The following is an 18,821-nucleotide window of genomic DNA, read 5'->3' on the forward strand; positions in this document are numbered from 1 at the left end:
CTTAGGAAGGAATTTTGGTGTGTTGAGAAATATTGAATTTGTAATATTACAAATGGAATTACACTTTGGATTTAACTCTCCTGACATATTCTTCTTTAATTCTCCTAATTCATTTTGTGAAAGTCAAGGCCATCCTTTGAAATGTTAGCAGAAAAACTGAGGATGAAACAGGATAGACAATGAAGTCACAGAATTTAATTCAAAATACATGAAGGAGTTCCAATGAAATAATGACCAATAGCATCCTTACCACATAAAACATTTAAACAAATCAATAATAAAGAAGCTCTAGGACTGCAATAAATAAACGAGCAAAGACTCCAAATATATAATTTTCAAAAAATTTGGAGATGTTAAATCCCAGTAGCAATCAAATACATGTAATTCAAAACCATGAAGTAACATTTTTTGTCTTTTCAATTTGTGATTAAACCAACCTGGGAATACTTGTGAGGGCACAACAAAGAGACACTTTGTGCACTGTTTATGGGAGTGTAATTTAATACCAACTATTTGGAGAGCAATTTGGCAAAATATATCAAGAGCCCTAAAGTTACCCTTTAATTCTACTTCTCATAATATATTTTAAAATAATTCAAACACCTATAAAAATGTTTATGTTCAAAACCAGGCATTACAATATTGTCTGTAATACTAAAAGTTGGAAATAAATGAAAAAATATAACAAGTGAAGAACAGTTAAATTATGCTTCATCCTTATAATGGAATATTCTGTAACCAAATATAAATTAGAGATACTGTAAAATAACAGGTAAATATTTAGTTTGTAATGAAAAATGTATACATGTAATGGATCAACTTAAAAAAATTTAAAACCATGGTAAAAAAGGTAGAAGGAAAATTCCAATATGCTAACAACACTTAATCTATTATTAATAGTCTTGTGACTTTTTTCTTTTTCCCAAATTTTTCCTGATTAATGTAATTTATTCTATTTTTTTAAGAAAGGACATTTATTTTTAAAATAATAGAAAGAAAAATACCATCAGAATAATTTCTTATGGGGCTGGAGAAACATCCTTCACAAACATGGCTTGAATGGGAAAACATGTGAATGTTTCTCTAGCAACTGCGTACTTATGATCATTTTATATGGATTGATTGAAAATCTGTTTTGAATAGGCAGACAACTTCTCCTAAGCTAACATTTAAGAGTGTGGAGACGATGGCAAGAAATGTTTTTGCATAGCCTAGATCCTAAACTATCCCAAGCAGCTTTTTCATGGACTTTGACAGGTTAACTGCATCTAAATGTTACTAATAACAAATGAACCTTATCTCTTTATGGAAGAGCTTATCACTTTAATGGGGTGAAATCTAAATGTGTGAGTGTGAGTATACAGAGTTGAGCTTTGATTTTTTTCTGTTGTGAGTGTTAGATGTCAGTTCGTAGTCCTCCAGGGCTAATCTCCTCACCCCAGAGGTATGTGTGCCCTGTACTTGCACAGACTGCTGCACAGAGTAGTGGGGAAGGCAAACAAGGGCATTGCCCATTTCATCTGCTCCATAAAATGTGCTGACCACAGCCGCCAGTATCCCAGGTACTTTGAGCAGCTGACAATCTTGAATACTTTTCCCAGCCATGTATGGTGAGAGAAGCAGTGTCCGAAATAAGCCTGACCGCACCCCAACAGAGGCCTTTGGGTTTCAGGCAGTTGAGTCTGTCAATTGGTCTGAAATCTTTGAACCTGTGGTTTTTTGAGGGGTTATTTGTGGCTGTCAGAAGAAGACACTCAGAATTTCAATAAAAGTGAGAAAGTGGTTTTGAAACCAAAAAGCCCATTACACTTGGCATAAGAGACAGAAGCGAGATTAAATAGGGGTGAAAGAATATAAAAATCGAGTTGCCTTTGCTGAATCTGTGTGTGTACATGTTCTGCTGTTTCTTAGATCTACCCAAACCTGACCCAGAAAGGGTGTCCAGAACTTGAATGCAGCAGACACTCTCATGGGGGTCTGTTACTCCACTCTGTCTGTCATAGTCAGTAGATAGGATGGCCGTGTGTACAAAAAGCACGGTTGTTGTCTCCTAAATATTCTGTTTTAAAAATTCCAGCTCTGGTTTCTTAGTCCAAGTTGCAGTTCAGCTGATTCTATCCCATAAAAGTTGGTTGCTACTGTGTGTCTCCCTTTCTTAGACACCCCTGGAAACAAACAAGAAAAGGCAATAACCCTGGCTGGCGTAGCTCAGTGGATTGAGCGTGGGCTGCAAACCAAAGGGTCACAGGTTTGATTCCCAGTCAGGGCACATGCCTGGGTTGCAGGCTGGGTCCCCAGTGCAGGCAACCACACATTGATGTTTCTCTCTCTCTCTTTCTCCCTCCCTTCTCCTCTCTAAAAATAAATAAATAAAATCTTTTAAAAAAGGCAATAAAATTGAAATATTTTCTAAAGAGTAAATACAGCAGCTGGATCCCTGAGCTGTTATGCCACCAACCTCTCTGGCAGCTGGAGGGCCCAGGTGCGCTGGGAGCCTACTTACCTGGTCACTGGGCAGCGGTGCCTGGAAATTGACAGGCTCTGAAGGGAGCCTTTTGTTACATGACTTCTGTGGCAGGTGCTGGCTCATTTTCCTGTGTGGAATAGTTGGACCTGTCTTTCAACCAAATGGAGTATGTGGGGGCAAAGATTCTTTATAGTTTGGCAACCTAAGTATATTAGGAGGGGGGAAGCCACTACAACATAGCAGGAAAGCATGAAAAATGCTTTATAAAGACACATAAAAGAAAACCAGAGGGGAGCATATTTAGACTCCATCATTAAAAAGCACACTACCGCTCCCAATCCTGCCTCCACCAGCCCAAAATTTGTTCACTTGAAAAGTTCCTTCTGTAGCACTCCATGCAGGCCCTGAGCATACCCGTGTCTTTAACAGCTGGTTCTGGAATGACAGGAGCTTCCATTAAGAGAGAGACAATCTTCCATTCCATTTGGAGTTCTACACAAGTTTTCTGTGTGGCTTAATTTTTGGCATCCAGCTGTTTTAACACAAGCTGTGTGGTGGTTTTGGGAGGTTTTTTCAGCCAGATTTTTGAGTGCTAGTGTGTTCCCACAATGCCCTTGGCAGTTGCTGGAAGCAGGCCCACCCTGCACAAATTCCCCAGGTAACTGCCTGGAATAAGGGGACACACACCAGCCACTGAGAACCTGTCTGTCTCCTGACTCCTATTTTGTTTTCCCTACAGGGGCTGTTTTCCAAACTGACAATGTCTGTAGCCTGGTAATGGAATATAATGATTAACGTACGGAAATGGCAGCAATCACGGGGCTCTTTGACACTGTCCCTACAAAATTTTTTTATTTACTCAAAAGAGAAAGCGAAGAACTAATTCTAAAATGACACATGTGTGTGAATGTTCAGAGTGGATGGTGATTTCTCCAAACGACACAGGCAGCCAGAATGCAATGATGCTGTCCAGTCTGCGGTGACCTAAGTCTTGAAATAAACTTGATTCTGGGCAGGGACATGCACTTTCTAGATAGGACAGGAAATTGTCGGTGCTTATAATAAACAACAGGCTGCTTTTCTTAATTCAGGAACCTTGGAGGACAGAGCAACAGTTTGAGTACTATAAGGAGGAGGCTGTGAAACGCTGGGGTGCATCCTGTTATTTAACAGTTAATGCCCGTAGCCTGCGAGGCACTGAGAGACTCATGCTGGTGCTGTTGTTTAATGCTGAAATAGTGAAATAGTCTGGCCAAGATTAGGTTAGGCCGTTGACTCAGAGTACTCCAGGTGCAAGGCTCAAAAATGAGCAAATCAACATTGTTACCACACAGAACGTTTGAACACGTGCCTGGCTGGGATATTGGGGTAGTGAACCATCCTCTCTCTTGTGAAGTTCAAGCCTTGAGGAAGTGACCCAACATCTCCATTTTTTAAAACCTCTTTAATATCAGTTGTCATTTGAAAAAAAAATTTTAAGTATTTGCTTAGTACAATTGGATATTTTGTGCTATTGTTCCCCTGTACCTTGAAACAGATTTAAGCAATGTGGTGGTGAGTGAAGCCGAGGAAAGCCGGGAAGCTGGGATGGACAGCCCAGAGGACTCTGTAATAATGTGTCAATTTATGCTTGGACAATGCAGGCTGTCTGTATCCAAGTGTGTACAAATGTGCCATCAACTTGGGGCCAGGGTAAACCCAATACCAAGAGAGCAGCTCTTGGAAGGGGTTCCCCTCTTTTCAGTTTTGTGACTGGCAGAGATCCTACTTTTGTCTTTGGAATGTGGTGAGCGTATCACTTGATTTCCTCTGTTATCATCTTCATCAGATGCCTGTGCCCATTGCCAACAGGACTAACAATCCCCATGTGAGTCAACACCAGTGCGCTGGGCTTGCTGAGGGGAGTAGAGGCTTAATCCGTGAGTTTAGAGATCAAAAGGACCTGGGTTCAAGTCCTGATTCTGCTGTTATTACCTGAGGTCTGTCCAGGAAAAGGTCCAGCCATTGCTAATATAACAAGAATGGTTTGGGGAATATCCATGTAACCTGGCAGCCTAGGAGGGTCAGCTGGAGTGCACATGTGTGAACAATGACAACTTCACTGTACTAGTCAGTGGGGGCGGTAGGTGACCCTCAATGAGTGAGCATGTGTACTGTGTGGCCATTGCACTCAAAATGACTAAGCAAGTAGAGCAACAAATCTGCAACAAATTTTGCATTAAGCTTGAATGTTCCTCCATGGAAACTATTTGGATGATTCAGAAGACCACAGCTATGGGCAACTGGTGATTGGCAGCTTCATCACAACAACGCACCTATTCATGCATCATGTCTTGTGCAGAGTTGTTTGGCAAACATCAAATCACCTAGGTAACTCGGCCCCTCTACAGCCCAGATTTGGTGCCCTGCAACTTCTGGCTTTTCCTGAAACTAAAATCACCTTTGAAAGGAAAGAGATATCAGACTGTCACTAAGATTCAGGAAAATACAATGGGGCAGCTAAGGTGATTGTGAGAATTATGTTAGGTCCCAAGGTGCCTACTTTGAAGGGGACTGAGGCATCATTGTCCTATGTACAATGTTTCCTGTGTCTTGTATCTTCTTCAATAAATGTCTCTATTTTTCATATTACATGGCTAGATACCTTCTGAACAGGCTTCATATATGTAACCATGAGTGAGTTGCTTTACTTCCCTAAGCCTCAGGTTTTTGATCTGTAAAATACCTATCTCCTTGTGCTCTAGTGGATCCAAAGGATCACTTGAAAAAAATTAAAAGAATTAATGTACATAAAGTTCCTAGTGTATTGCCTGAGCACATAATAGTCACTCAGTAAACACTAGCTCTCTTTTTACTTTACCTCATTAGCAAACATCTCTGTCCTCTGATCAGTGTTCTCCTGCTCCATCAGTTGTTCTCATGATGCCTTGGAAGTCTGTCTGGTTTGTATTTCTCACGTAACTGCTTCTTCTCATCCTAACCTGGTTGACTTTCAGGTCTGGGCTGCATATTACCCTTTCTGTGTCCCCTGGCTTGGAGACCACCTGGTCCTTTGCCCAGTGCATGCTTACCATCCAAGGTGAAACCTTCCCACTCTGCATTGGCTGCCTCTCTGCAGCCAAGCACTTGGGTCCCAGCAGATCAGCCCCTGGGCACTTGCTTTGTGCCTGACTCAGCCCCGTGCTGAGACTCCAGCACACACAGTGCACGTCCCGGTGCCTCGGAGACCGGGGCCAGATGAACACCTCCATCTCTGGATTCTTGGATTCCACGTTCCACAGGTCCCAGCATTCTTTCTCCTTAGTCTTAGACACTTTCCGCCTCGTTTCCTCCATGTCACATCTGATTTTTCCTTATTGTAGAAGCTGTTGGGAGGAGGTGCAAGAAGAGACAGCGTGAGGTATCCACACCTTTCCTTGAGTTTATGACATTGCTATTTATGATCTCCCAATTCTCTTTAAAGGATAATTTATCTACTAAAAAAAGTGTTCTTTATTCTGTTTATTCTTTAAAAGGAGATACAATTTACCATCTGGATTTCACCATTTGAAATGGGATTTTAAAATGTCTATATCATCTATATCTGAGTTATTTTACTCTCAGGATTTTTTAATTCTTAATTTTCTTTCATTCTTCCTTCCTCCCTCCCACTCTCCCTCTCCCTCTCTCTCTCTCTCTCTCCCCGCCCCATTCATGTATTCATTCATGAAGCCAGGTGAGGGAATAAGCTCTCTCAATTATGACAGAAGGTAAGACTTTTATCAGAGTGCCGTGCATGGCATTCAGTGCCACATGGGAATGGTGGTCCCCCAGGCCCTTGGTCCACAGTGTAATTTGTATGATTTCTGTGACCTGCAAGTAGCAGGCTGGTGGAGTCTGATTTACTGTGTTATGCTTCATGTCTGCCTCTATACTGCTTTTTCCTTCCCCCACTTTGTGTTTGGGTCAGCCCTTGTTCTCCTGGAGAAGATCGCACTGGGAATATGAGGAGGGGTTTTGAAGGTGGGGTCCTACCGGAAATGCATAGGAATCCTTGAAAACAGGCCTTGTCCTCTGCTGTGGTGATGCCTCATGACTGAGCCCTGATGACTCTGTGCGTGGTCGACTTAGTGAGGCGTGCACTAGAGAGCAGCTCAGTTACCTCCTCACTGTCACTGAAGTTCAGCCTCTTTGGTCGCCTACGCCTTTCAGCGCCTGCCCTACACTAACACTGTGTGTTGTGTGTCAGAGGATGTTGTCAGTGTAAGGAGGCCTGAGTCAGGGTGGTCTAGTTGAAAAGACATAGGCACTGGGGTAAAAAAAACAAAATAACAACAATAACAAAAACCCAATTCTGAGCCCTGGCTGGCATAGCTCAGTGGATTGAGTGCGGGCTGCAAACCAAAGTGTCACAGGTTCAATTCCCAGTCAGGGTACATGCCTGGGTTGCAGGTCATGACCCCCAGCAACTTCACATTGATGTTTCTCTCTCTCTCCCTCCCTTCCCTCTCTAGAAATAAATAAATAAATAAATCTTTAAAAAAAACAAAACAAAAAACAAACCCAATTCTGTATGTATGTGCAGCCTCTACCACTTTTAGTCTTCGTTTCCTTATCTGTAACTTGAAGATAATACTCCCAAGTATTACAGTCTTGCCAGTATATAAGATGATTGTGAAAATTAAGTGAGATAATGTCTGGACATAATTTAGCACAGTGTCTGGCATAGCAGCAAGCACCCAGTAGATCCTGTTCGCCTCTCTCTCCAGCCTCGCCTGCCCCCACCGTTGGCCAGTTGTCTCTAACACAGTGTCAGTGGGACTGCACATACTTCCACTGTTATGTAATTGCTCTCTGCCGGTCTGTTCCTTGATCATCTTTCTGCTCGCCCTCCAAATCTCTCCCTGAACTCAATTACAATTGTCCCTCCGGGGTAATCTCCCTCTCTGCAGAGAATAGTGAAAGCTTGATGTTTAGAAAATCAGTTTTCCATGGAAGAACTCAATATTCCTACAATGTTTCTCTGAATTTCTGTTTTCCAACAGGATTTATTGTTAACACAAAAATTAGTGTATTTACATTTGGATTTATTTTTCACAATAATATTGACCAGTAATAACTTTCCTGATATTCGAGAAGCCCTGTGATTTTTGTGCGCAGAGAATGCAATCTGTTGACTTGTCCAAGTGGATCCTTGGCTTGTAATTTTTTAGGTTCAGTGTGAACACTTCTGGAGCTCAGGTTCCTAGAATACAAGTGAGTCTTCAACCCACATGAAAGATAAGTTATTCTCCTTCTCCCTCCCCCACTATGTCAAGTTAGTGATGATTTTCGGGCCCAGCAGTTCAATGCTTTTGTCATTCCTGTTGCTCTAAATCTGGATATTGCAGTGTTATTCAGCTTCTGAATGCCTTAGGGTCTGATTGCATATCTCCCTCAGCCTAGAAACTCCCCTTCTTCGCCTCAGTCCCAACTCTCGCCCCTACTGACCAGAGCATTTACTCAACCATCTATAGGCCATATTATCACATTGTCTTTTTGAAATTGGACAAATTTACCTGGGAATGATGCTTTGGGAAGGGGCATCATCGTTGGAGGGGCCAATGGAAACCAGTCTGCACAGAACCTCGAATGGCACAGGAAAGAGGACAGACTCTATGCTATAGACCAGTGGCCTCCAAAGCCAGGCACTGTGTAGAACCACCATTCGGGAAAAGGAAAGTATTTATTCTTTATCCAAAAAAGGGATACATTTTATTAATATTTACTATGTGTATTGACAATGTTGTATGCATGTCATTTATCCATAAATATACATTTGTGGTGATGAATTTTGAACACTACTCAAAAGTATTTTACTGATAGAAATGCATATTCATAAAAGTTTAGAGGCAGACTAAGACTACAGATGATAAGCAGTGATCAAAGATTTCCACGCAGCCAGTGACATGTTCAAAGCAGAATGCTAAGGAAACGAATCGGGCAGCAGTTGGTTACACAGAGAGCACCGGAGGAAGCAGTTCTGCTGTTGACTGCAGCAATTCAAAGGGCTTAAAGCCACAGTCAGAATGGAAAGGAGGAGAAAGTACCAGAGACATTTTGATGATCTTATCCTTTGCATGGTGAAATTGTCTCTTAGCCAGAGCACTCAGCAACTACTGGGGGAGCTGAGAATGAAGCAATGCTCAGGAAGATGAGATTCTCGTTTAAAACTAATTGCAAAAATGTATTGATACTGCCAAATGGGTCATTGTCTAAAAACCTAAACTTAAAACCAAGAATAATAGTTATAATTATTACTGGTCAAAAACAAATTTAAATAACTTCATAACTAATTTTTATATATTAATTTGAAAGAGAGAGAAAGATATCAGTTTGTCATTCCACTTATCTATGCATTTATTAGTTGCTTCTTGTATGCACCCTGACTGGGCATGGAACTCACAACCTTGGCACATCGGGATGACACTCTTAACTAACTGAGCTATCTGGTCAGCGCCACTTCATAGCTAATTTTGTACACAAGGGAAATCTTTAAAAGTGTAGAGAACATCTTCCCCACCATAATCCCCAAAAGGAGCCCTTGAACGAATTAACAGAAGCAGCAAATGATGTCCCTCCCTTATAACACAACTTGGGCTTTATATCTGCTGCTTTGTGTTGAAAAGGGTTCCCAGAAATTTTCTCATCCCAGTTGCTTATTGGAGACCGTTACTTTCTGATAATCCCTGATTCAAATACAAACACATTCATTCTTCCTCACAGAGTATGATCTTCACAAGAAATGAAATTTAAAGAACCATATTGGTGAACGTGAATTTGTTAGAGAAGTCATGGGACTTGTACTTCACTTACTATCATTTTCTTAAAAATTGTACTGTTAAACTCTCTGTATTTGATATTGTTGCAACACAGAACTCTTAACAAAAATGTGATTCAGAGTTCAAATCTATCATTAACCAGGCTTCCCAATTTCTCCTCACAGATAAAAGCATCTAAATAACAATAGGGAAATCATATGTTTTAAAATGCCAACTAAAAAATAATGCCAACTAGAGCAGGCTCCTGACCCATACATGATACTGACATTACCTTCAAAATATATTGATGGGAGAGCCCGACCATCAAGCAATTTAAATAAATTTTAAAAATGCACGTAGTTTAACTCTAGTCAGGTACCAGATATAAATGTAACATTTGTCTCAATCCACTGAAAAAATACTAAAGATTGAGAGTTCATGTGTATAATTATTTTGGCTGAAAATGAGTAAAATCTAGTACAGAAAAAAATAGATATAGTATATTGGCATATATCAAAACAAAGGAGTTAAGATTTAAAATTTCATGTATAAATAGAAGTGAATATTCTCATACATTGTTGGTGGCAATATAACCAACTTTCTTTACCAATTTAAAGTGGCATAGTGACACGCTTCAAGAGCCTCAAAAATGTTTAAACTATCTAGGTTCAGTATTTCTACTTTTAAGAACTTATTCTAAGGATAAAAGTCTTAAATGTTCATTTATAAGGAAATCACTAAAATAATTTCTTGAAAATTAGTGATTATAATAGATGAAGTCCATATATACTGTGATTTTTAATAGAAAAAAACAGTGTGAAAGTATATATAAAATGTCACTGTTTACATACATGTATACAAATATACACATTCAAAAATTATAAGGAAATATAACAATATACTAATAGGTTATTGTTTTCTAAATTTTTACTGTTTTTATTTTCAATTTAAATTTGAAAGGATATATATTGTTTTCACCCAGACAAAAGTCAAAGCATCCCCCCACCCCGCCCCCTGGCTACTGCCTCTGAACCATCCGTAAATTCTGGGACTTGACCCAGGATGAACAGGTCAGCCCTGTTCCAGAAACCTGCAGCTGGCTCGGCCTGGGACTGCTGGGCCCCGTGGCTGCTGCACGTGTGCACCTCTAGGTTATGGCAGCGCGCATCTTGAGTAACAAGGTTACAAATCCCTTCATTCCCATTGCTTTCCTCAGCTGTTGTTCTCTGAATCACAACCTCTGTGCCAGAATTGCTGGTTCTAGAGGAGCCTCTGGAGATGGCCAAATGCTAGGCTGAACTTAGCCCTTCCCCCGAGAACCTTAGGCCACAATGCTGAGCCCAGGTCAACAGCGAGACTCCGCCCTTCATCAGCGGTTTCCCAGGCCTTCTCTGTCCGGGACCTTAGTGATTGTCAGTTCCCCGCCCCCAATGCAAGGATGCAGGGGTGAGGACACTGGGACTTTCTTCCCAGAAGGCTCTGCGCCCCTTTTACGCACCGATTTGTATTTGCTTCCTGCCCAGAGTCCAGTTGCTCATCTGGAGGGCTCAAGAGGTGCAAGGTAGAGTTTTTAAAAAGTTTGTTGCCCTGCCCCAGGGCCCCCCAAAAGTCCCTATTTGCTTTATGTCTACATAACTAAGATCCAAGTAATTCTTCTAAGAACAGGAGATTTTCTTAAGTGATTTTCTGTTCCTACCTATAAAGAGAAATACTTGCAATTTACTTCACTAAAATGATTAATCTTTGTCTAATCATACTCCCTGTTTTTTTTTAAAGCAATGATAATGGGTATAATAGTAAATAACAAATTAGGTAACTTGCCTAAGGCAGAAATAGGTTTCCACCCCCAAACCCATGTATTGAATCACTACGCTTCCTGCCTCTTCTCATTCAATTTGTATGTTAATATGAGATCAGTTATTCTATTACTCAGATACTACACTTACATTAGTGAAGTTTATTGCAGAAATAGAAATCTCTAAGTGTAGGCACTCTCTTCTGAGCTGTTGATAAAAGAGCAGGACAATAAATGTACTTGTGGACTAGTGCATTTGTATGGAAATGAGTAATTTACTGTAAGAGAGAGTTGTGTTTTCTCTGCAAAGTCAGGTCACAGAAGGGAGATCCTAGTTCTCATAGTTCTCATGCATAGTTCTGCAGGGCCTAGAACTGAGCAGTACATGAGTATTTGGGTCAATACATGTTGTTAACTCATGGTGTTCTTTAGAACTCCTGATTTGGAAAAGCTAATTAAAAAGCTGGTTTAATCTGAGTTTATTTACTTTGCTCCACTGTGGGTGCAAGTGTGAGACAGTCAAGTGACCTTTTCAATTTTTCAGTTTAATGTAGCCAGCTCTCAGCCTCCTCGTCTTTACGTAGTAATGAAAACTTAAGTCCAACCAGGTTGCTTTCACCTTTTCTCATAGGCACTATTTTCCCAATAGCATTATTACTCTCCTCAATAAAATGAAAGTGAAGTGCATTTTTATGCCAATATTTCATAGACAAGACAGAACTCGGACACATTATCCGCAGTTTATGTTCTTCAGAGGAAAACCATGACGCTGTAAAATGTTTGCTGCACTATCTGGGATTCTTAATGGAAATTGCAGGAGGTCAAAAGATCTCTGTGCAGTGTGTGCACCTCCATAGGGGAACTAACTGCCTATCTTCTGCTGAAACTTCAAGGAGGCCTGCATCCTAGCCAGCTAGGAGCAGGGTCTTCCCTCTCGTCTCTGGTTCTACGACTTTGTTTCATGTGCTTGCCTTGGGCCAGTGCTGTACACCGCAGAGCCTGGGCAGGAGTTGCGACCTGAGATCGCTCCTGAGTTATTCCATTTGCTCCAGCTCTACTGCAAAAGGAAATACCTGCCTTTGACCTCAGATCACTACTGTGCTGCTATTGTTCGTTTCGCTTTATTATGTTGTTATTTTATTGGGTTGGCCAAAAAGTTCATTCGTTTTTTTCCATAAGATGGCTCTGATAGCACTCAGCTGTCTTCAACTTCATTTTAAACAATTTTGTTAGATTGTATTGTGACAGCTGTCATATCAGCATGCATTTGAAAAAAAACTTATCAAAATTGGTGAATTTTTGTGTGGCCATTTTAATATTGAAGATGGAAGAAACTAGGCATATTATGCTTTATTATTTCAAGTAAGGTAAAAATGCAACTGAAATGCAAAAAAAGATTTGTGCTGTGTTGGAAAAGGTGCTGTAACTGATCAAACATGTCAAACATGGTTTGTGAAGTTTTGTGCTGGAGTTTTCTCATTGGACGATGCTCCAGGTTGGGCAGACCACTTGAAGTTGATAGTAATCAAACTGAGACATTAACTGAGAACCATCAACATTATGCCATGTGGGAGATAGCTGACATACTCAAAATTTCTAAATCAATAGAGGTATGGGTGAAAGTGAAAAATATGTGTTTTATTTTATGGAAAAAAAAACATATGGACTTTTTAGCCAACCAGATATATATTTAAAATTCTTAGCTTCTAAATCTAGTTTGAATTTGAGATATACGATACAATAAACTTTATCATTTAAAAATGATGGATATAGATAATCTTATATCAACTTTTTTCATGTTTCAGATTTATTGAGCTCTTTGACTTTATCCAGAAACTAAGGATTCCTGTCAACCTCACTCCCAAAGTGAGGACGCTGTTTCTGTTCTTTGGACTGGGGTATACCCTAGGTTGGGATGAGAGAGCATTCCATACTGAAAGAGGTTATGTGTTTTTCTACAAGTTAGATGAAATTCATATTTTTTTCCTTGGCTGGGAATGCATTCTGTATAAACAAAGATGTTCTACAGCTCCTGAGGAAGAAGCATGAGGAATAAATATACTTATTATGGGAATGAGATTGTCCTGGTCATTACTGGCACAGACTGGAAGTGTGTGGAATGATGTAGAGAGAAGCTGACAATTCTTGGAAACCTACTATGTGCCAGAGACTGTCCCTATTATGTAGTTGCCTTGTCTTGTTTTATTGTCTTAACAATCCCGTAAGGCAATTACCATTTTCCTTCATAGATGAATAAACTGAAGCTCAGAGAGGTTAGGTAACTGATCTAAAGTCACAGATGCCAGGCATGGCAGAGCAGGAACTGAAACAATGCTTATTCAGATTCCAAGGCCAGTCCCTTTCTGTGCCCCCCGCTGCCCGTGTGTGGACTAAGGCAGGCTGCCTGAACCCCATATTTGGGGCAGGGTCTAGTCATTGAATGAAGTCCCATGTATTTCTTTAAGCGTTGGGGCAATGAGAATGTCAAAATGGAAAGAGACTTTGGGGCACAGTTAGGTTTTTGTTTAACCACTTGTTTTCTAACCTCATTGGCCGAGCCCTTCACCTTGAATGTGGAGTGGGGGCTGGTGCCCGTTCAGTAGGTGCTGCATGTGGGGCAGTGCCCATGCTGATGGGCACTGAGCTTCTCAAGAGCTCGAAGGAAGCTCTGTTTTTCTTTTTAGCATCAGCCATGCTCCAACAGCGACGCTGTTGTTGTTTGGGAGCTTTAATACTCCTTGCTTCAAATGGATTACTTCTTTGTTATTTTAATATAACATCATTGTTCATCTGGCTGATTTGAAATGTGAAGGAAACTAATCCTGTGTGATAATGACATTCAAGAATAACACCAAATCTATAGGGATATTCAGGGCATTTTCTTTAAAAAGTTATTTTTTTTTTAAATCTGTGCTAACAATCTCTTTATCCTTTTTCAGAGAATTTCACCATTTTAATGAGTTGGTACTGTTTTGCTGATAGGTGCAGAGATATGTAAAAAGAAAATGTGTTTTCCCCTTTTCATGGACTTTTAAGATGTTCAGAATTTTTATTCGCTGAACTTTATTCTGTCTTATGTTTTTCTATGGTGCAAGCCAAATTTCACTTGCTTTAAAGTGACATTAAATACATTTCTTTTAGGCAAACCAAAGATCATGGTATTCATGTACACTGATTGGATTTCTTCCTCCAACAATTAAAGTTTATGCTGTGAATGTGAGCAGGTGGTTTGACTCTGGGGCAAGCAGTAGACACCTCAGGGTTCTTTGTCAGCAGGCACTTGAATGCCTTTGACAGAACTTCCTATCTGAGTATTTAGATTCCCCTTCTCTCTACTGGTAAAGGTGTGTGCTCTGTACTTGGATATTCATTATGTACTTTTATGGTTCATTTATCAAATGTCTGTTACATGCCAGACACAGGGTTGCCTTACATCCATTCACATCTCATGTCCTCACAACCACCCCATGAAATAGTTATGGCATAGGCCGAGAATATTCTCTTTATTTTTCAGAATAGGAATCTGGAGTTTGGGTAGATCAACTTCCCATGGTTACACTAGCAGGGCTCACCAGATCTCTGTGCCTTTTTCAACTCAAAGCTTGCCAGGGAGTAAACTAGCTGCAGAGTTTTAGGAGATGAGGCTGGTAAAGTGGTGGAGGGCTTTGAATTTTATTCTAAGTGAGACACCAAATGGTGGATTCATTCGTATCAGTTGGGCACCTTGTGTGTGCCCAACAGTCTAAGCACTGGGGGCATCACAGTGAATCAAAAGACATAGACCCCTGCCTTCCAGAAGCTTATATTCTGGTTGTTAGAGTGTTTGAGCAGAGAAATAGCATGATCTGGTTCAAGTTTAACAAAGCTCCTTCGGGGTGCAGTATAGAACATCACCTGCAGGGGGTGAAGACTATGGCAGGAAGACAAGTTGGAAATGACTACAACAATCCAGGCAGAAGAGGGTGGGGACTTGGACCAGAGTAATAGCAGAAGTGAGAAATTCTATTCTAGATAGACTTAGAAGAAAACACCAATGGGATTTGCTGAGCAACTCGGTATGGACATGGCTTGCCCAGGCTTTAACTTGAACTTGGGTCAATGTGCATCCTACACCTGTGCTTCTTTAGTTATATTACAATGCTCAAGTGTAAAGTGGCTTCACGACAATCTTCAGTTTAGTGGAAGATGTAGCTACTTTTCAGCTCCTTAGCACAAGGCTTATAAAAGGAGAACACCGTTGGTGCTGGAGGAGGCAGGCCGGCACTTCATTTCCCAGGAGCAGTTATCATCCGGGCTGCAGTTGCCCGGCCTGCTCCCCGGGAGGCCATGTGCCTTGGTGGCAGCACTGTGTGGGTATACATGGGATTTGCAATGTGTCCATCTCAGAACCACTCAAAGTCTTTCCCTACAGCTTCCCTGTGGTGAGGCTGAAGGATGGATCCTCTTAAGATTTAAGCCCCGCTTCATGTTTTTTGACCTGTGTTATTCCTCCAAAACAATATTATGAGGTCTGAATCAGACCAGGTTTTAATTCTTGGTCACAACCTGGGACTTTTAGTCTATTATCATCTCATGTTTTGTAAGTTTTGGAAACAGAACTTCCTTGTAGATAGCTTTTACTGAGCAGACACTGTCACCCCAAAATGGTTCTACATATATCAGATCTGTCACTAAGTTTAATAATTCCGAGATACAGATTTGTATGTTTCAAGTCAATGAAATTCCCACCAAGCTGCTTATGCGGCAATAAGGTGAATAAAATGTCACTTTCATTCCACTCATTTTCATTGACCTTAATGGAATGACCTTATAGTTGCAAGCTGCAGAGCAAAATCGCCGTGGGTGAACATAAATGTTGCCTCTGCTTCACAGCAATTACATTACTGGGAATAGCAAGGGGAGCTAGCTATACCCTGGATTTAGAACAAAAACAGTCCCCTACCCACCTTATCTTGAAATGGAGTCAAATGATTGGGTGTCAGTGAATCACTGGAAGGCCCCATGAACTGCCTAGAGTCCCCCGAACTGCATCTCCTGTGTGTGTGCCACATCCCACCGAACATGGGGTCTGGTGCGGCAGAATTTCCAGATAAAGATACGGCTAGAGGCTCTCCCTTCCTGGCCCGCAGACAGCGTTAACCTGCTGGAGATCAGCATGAGGGTGCCCCTTGCCTGGGCTGGTCACACTCCGAATCAGGCAGCCACACCACCAAGAGATGACTGTGTGTGCCTCTGGTTCCTTTCTGCCTCCAACGTGCAGATGGGAGGCCTTGCCATTTTAAGAAAGTTAAAATCAACCGGAAAGTCACTTACTTTATTATTTTCCTCAGGGCTGCGTCCAAAGAGGACTCTCCGTTTGGTGCTCTGGACTGCAGAAGAGCAGGGTGGAATCGGTGCTCTCCAGTATTATCAGTCACACAAGGTAAGAGCAGCCACGATTGCTGGGCATCGTCACATGTAGTGACAGTGTAAATAAAAATGCCCTCTACTGTCCCGAAGACTCTCAACAGTACTTTGTGGTAAGCTGACCCCAGCAAGCATCTCTTATAAAAGCCTTCTTCATCCAGTCCATGCAGAAATGCACTGGTGAGCTGATGGTGCTGTGGTGTGGAGCTGAGGCCTTCCACATTAGTCTGTGGCCTTAGAAAAATCCCAACTGCTGTGCTGCCATTTTCTTAAAGGCTGTCAGTTCTGCTACACTCATGTACGCTGAGGAACGGTAGTAACAAGTAAGCATTCCCTCTTCGCACCAAGCCTACTCCCACACTTGGATGCCCTAAATCCTCCTGGGAGCACTGATGTTTAAGAGCTGAGTCCCAAGGCTTTGAGGCATGCACGGGCATGGATAGTGGTGGTGGGAATGGCAGCAGCCTGGGGTTTCAGACACTATCATACGACAAAAGTGGAGCCTGAGGCAAGAAGGTGATAGTGGAAGATCACGATTGGAAATACAACGCCCCATTTAAGATGGAAGACAGGGAGATTAATGTCAAGTTCAGCCTTTGAGGGAGGGGAAAGTGCATAAGCTCAGAAGTATTCTGTATCAAATGGAATGTTCGGTCGAGGAGGAATTCCCAAACCAGTGGGCGTGCTGCTGAGCAGTGATGGTTGGGCAGAGGAGCTGGGCCTGGTCTGCTCCTGCTGCTCCACCTCCAGACTGGAAGGAACAGACATGTCATTTTCAATTATTAAAATCAGACAGTGTTTATTGGTTTTCTGAATTATGGTTATTTCGATTAGTTGGAGCTTAAGAATAATGAGTTCACTCATGAATTCGGTCACTGAATGGGACCGAATTTGGTCACTGAATGTAGTTATTTATCATACAAAGAAAAACCATGCTTTATGCTGAATTCTGTCACCACTTACAGTTCTTTTGGCCTCACATCATCCTGGAGAACAGATAATTATACATAAGTGTTCTTTGGTTTGTGGGTCAGTAGCATCATCCTCTGTATGTTGTAGTAGACTAGGACATCACATGAGAATGATTCATAACAATCAGTCAATATTTCTGGCCACCTACTATGTTTCCTGTACTATACAGGGCATTAGGTTTAGTGTCATTAAAACAATTAACCATAACCTTTTTGAGATTTCCATCTAAAGGACATTGAACTTCAGTTGTTACTTCACTTTAACAGAACTCTTCAGTTGTGTCAAGTGTTCTGATAAATAAAGTGTTGATGGCAGAGGTAGGAAACTCCCCTATTCTGGCTTTGGGGAGCCATCAGAATAGGCTACATGGAAAAAAAATGACATATAAGTGGAGACCTGAAGACTGAATAGAGATAAACTAAGGGAAAGGAGTTGGCAGGAAGGAGGCAAGTACTTGGTAGCAGGAACTATGTGCAAAGGCTGGAGGGAAAGAGAACACAGCACAGGGAGAAACTGGAAGGCATTCTGAATGGCTAGGGCATAAAATGTAAGCTGCATCATGGTAGGAGCAGAGAGCAGAGAGGCGAACAAGGGCCCGAGCCAGAAGAATGTATAAATTATGTTTAGAAGTTTGTATTTTACTTTCTCTTTAGGCAAGTAGCATAACTGAACAATTTTTAAGGAGGAGATTTTAGATTCTATATTATAGACTCTTGGACCCTATTTAAAAAAACAACAACAGAATATCTAAAGAGTTGTTTGAAGCATGTTTATTTCTGGTAATCTACTCCAAGAAAAAAATTGGATTTAAACTGCAATAAATCAGGCTCAAAATTTCTTCAACCACTGAAATTTTTTTAGATTTCAAAAAAAGATTTATTTCTTTGTAAATTTTTGAATTTCACTCTAGCCTATTAAAATACATGGGTGAAATTAGAAATTCTCAGGTTGGCATGTTTCAAAGGACTTACTCGGTATTCTCATGATTAACATATTGCCATAAGCGTTGAAAAGAGTGTAATCACTTCTGGGGGTGGCTGAATTTAACTTTAGGTAACTATAACAAAGAAGTCACAGCCAGCAAGGATAAATCAGATTGTCCTGAGTCTCTTCTATAAAGAAAATAGTAAAAAAAATTCATTTCAGTCCAGTCACAACAGAGAAATCTTTTGTTTTAAACAAGGATATGCTGAAACAAGCTCTAAAATTGCAGTGATTTAACAAGATAGAAATGTATTTCTTGTTCAATGTACAGGAGGGCTGTGCTCCACAGAGGCATTCAGGGATCCAGGCTCATAGTCTCTTTAGCAACATGGCTTTTAATATCACCTGGAGCATCAATATGCAGCTGGCAGTCAGGGGGAAAATGGGAGGTCTTCATGGAGTGGCTCTTGAAGTGGAG

General features: G+C 41.0%; 1 protein-coding gene across 2 annotated transcripts in view; it reads left to right on the forward strand.

Moving 5' to 3' along the window:
• Positions 1-18,821, forward strand: part of CPQ (carboxypeptidase Q) — a 404,327-nt gene that overhangs the window by 285,938 nt on the left and 99,568 nt on the right. For both annotated transcript variants that reach the window (XM_028534004.2, XM_036031280.1), the window contains exon 6: positions 16,372-16,463. In XM_028534004.2, the coding sequence (XP_028389805.1) occupies positions 16,372-16,463 (92 nt within the window). The remainder of the gene's footprint in view (positions 1-16,371; positions 16,464-18,821) is intronic.

Source organism: Phyllostomus discolor, chromosome 7 (genome assembly GCF_004126475.2).
Source record: "Phyllostomus discolor isolate MPI-MPIP mPhyDis1 chromosome 7, mPhyDis1.pri.v3, whole genome shotgun sequence".
In the NCBI taxonomy this organism is placed as follows: domain Eukaryota; kingdom Metazoa; phylum Chordata; class Mammalia; order Chiroptera; family Phyllostomidae; genus Phyllostomus; species Phyllostomus discolor.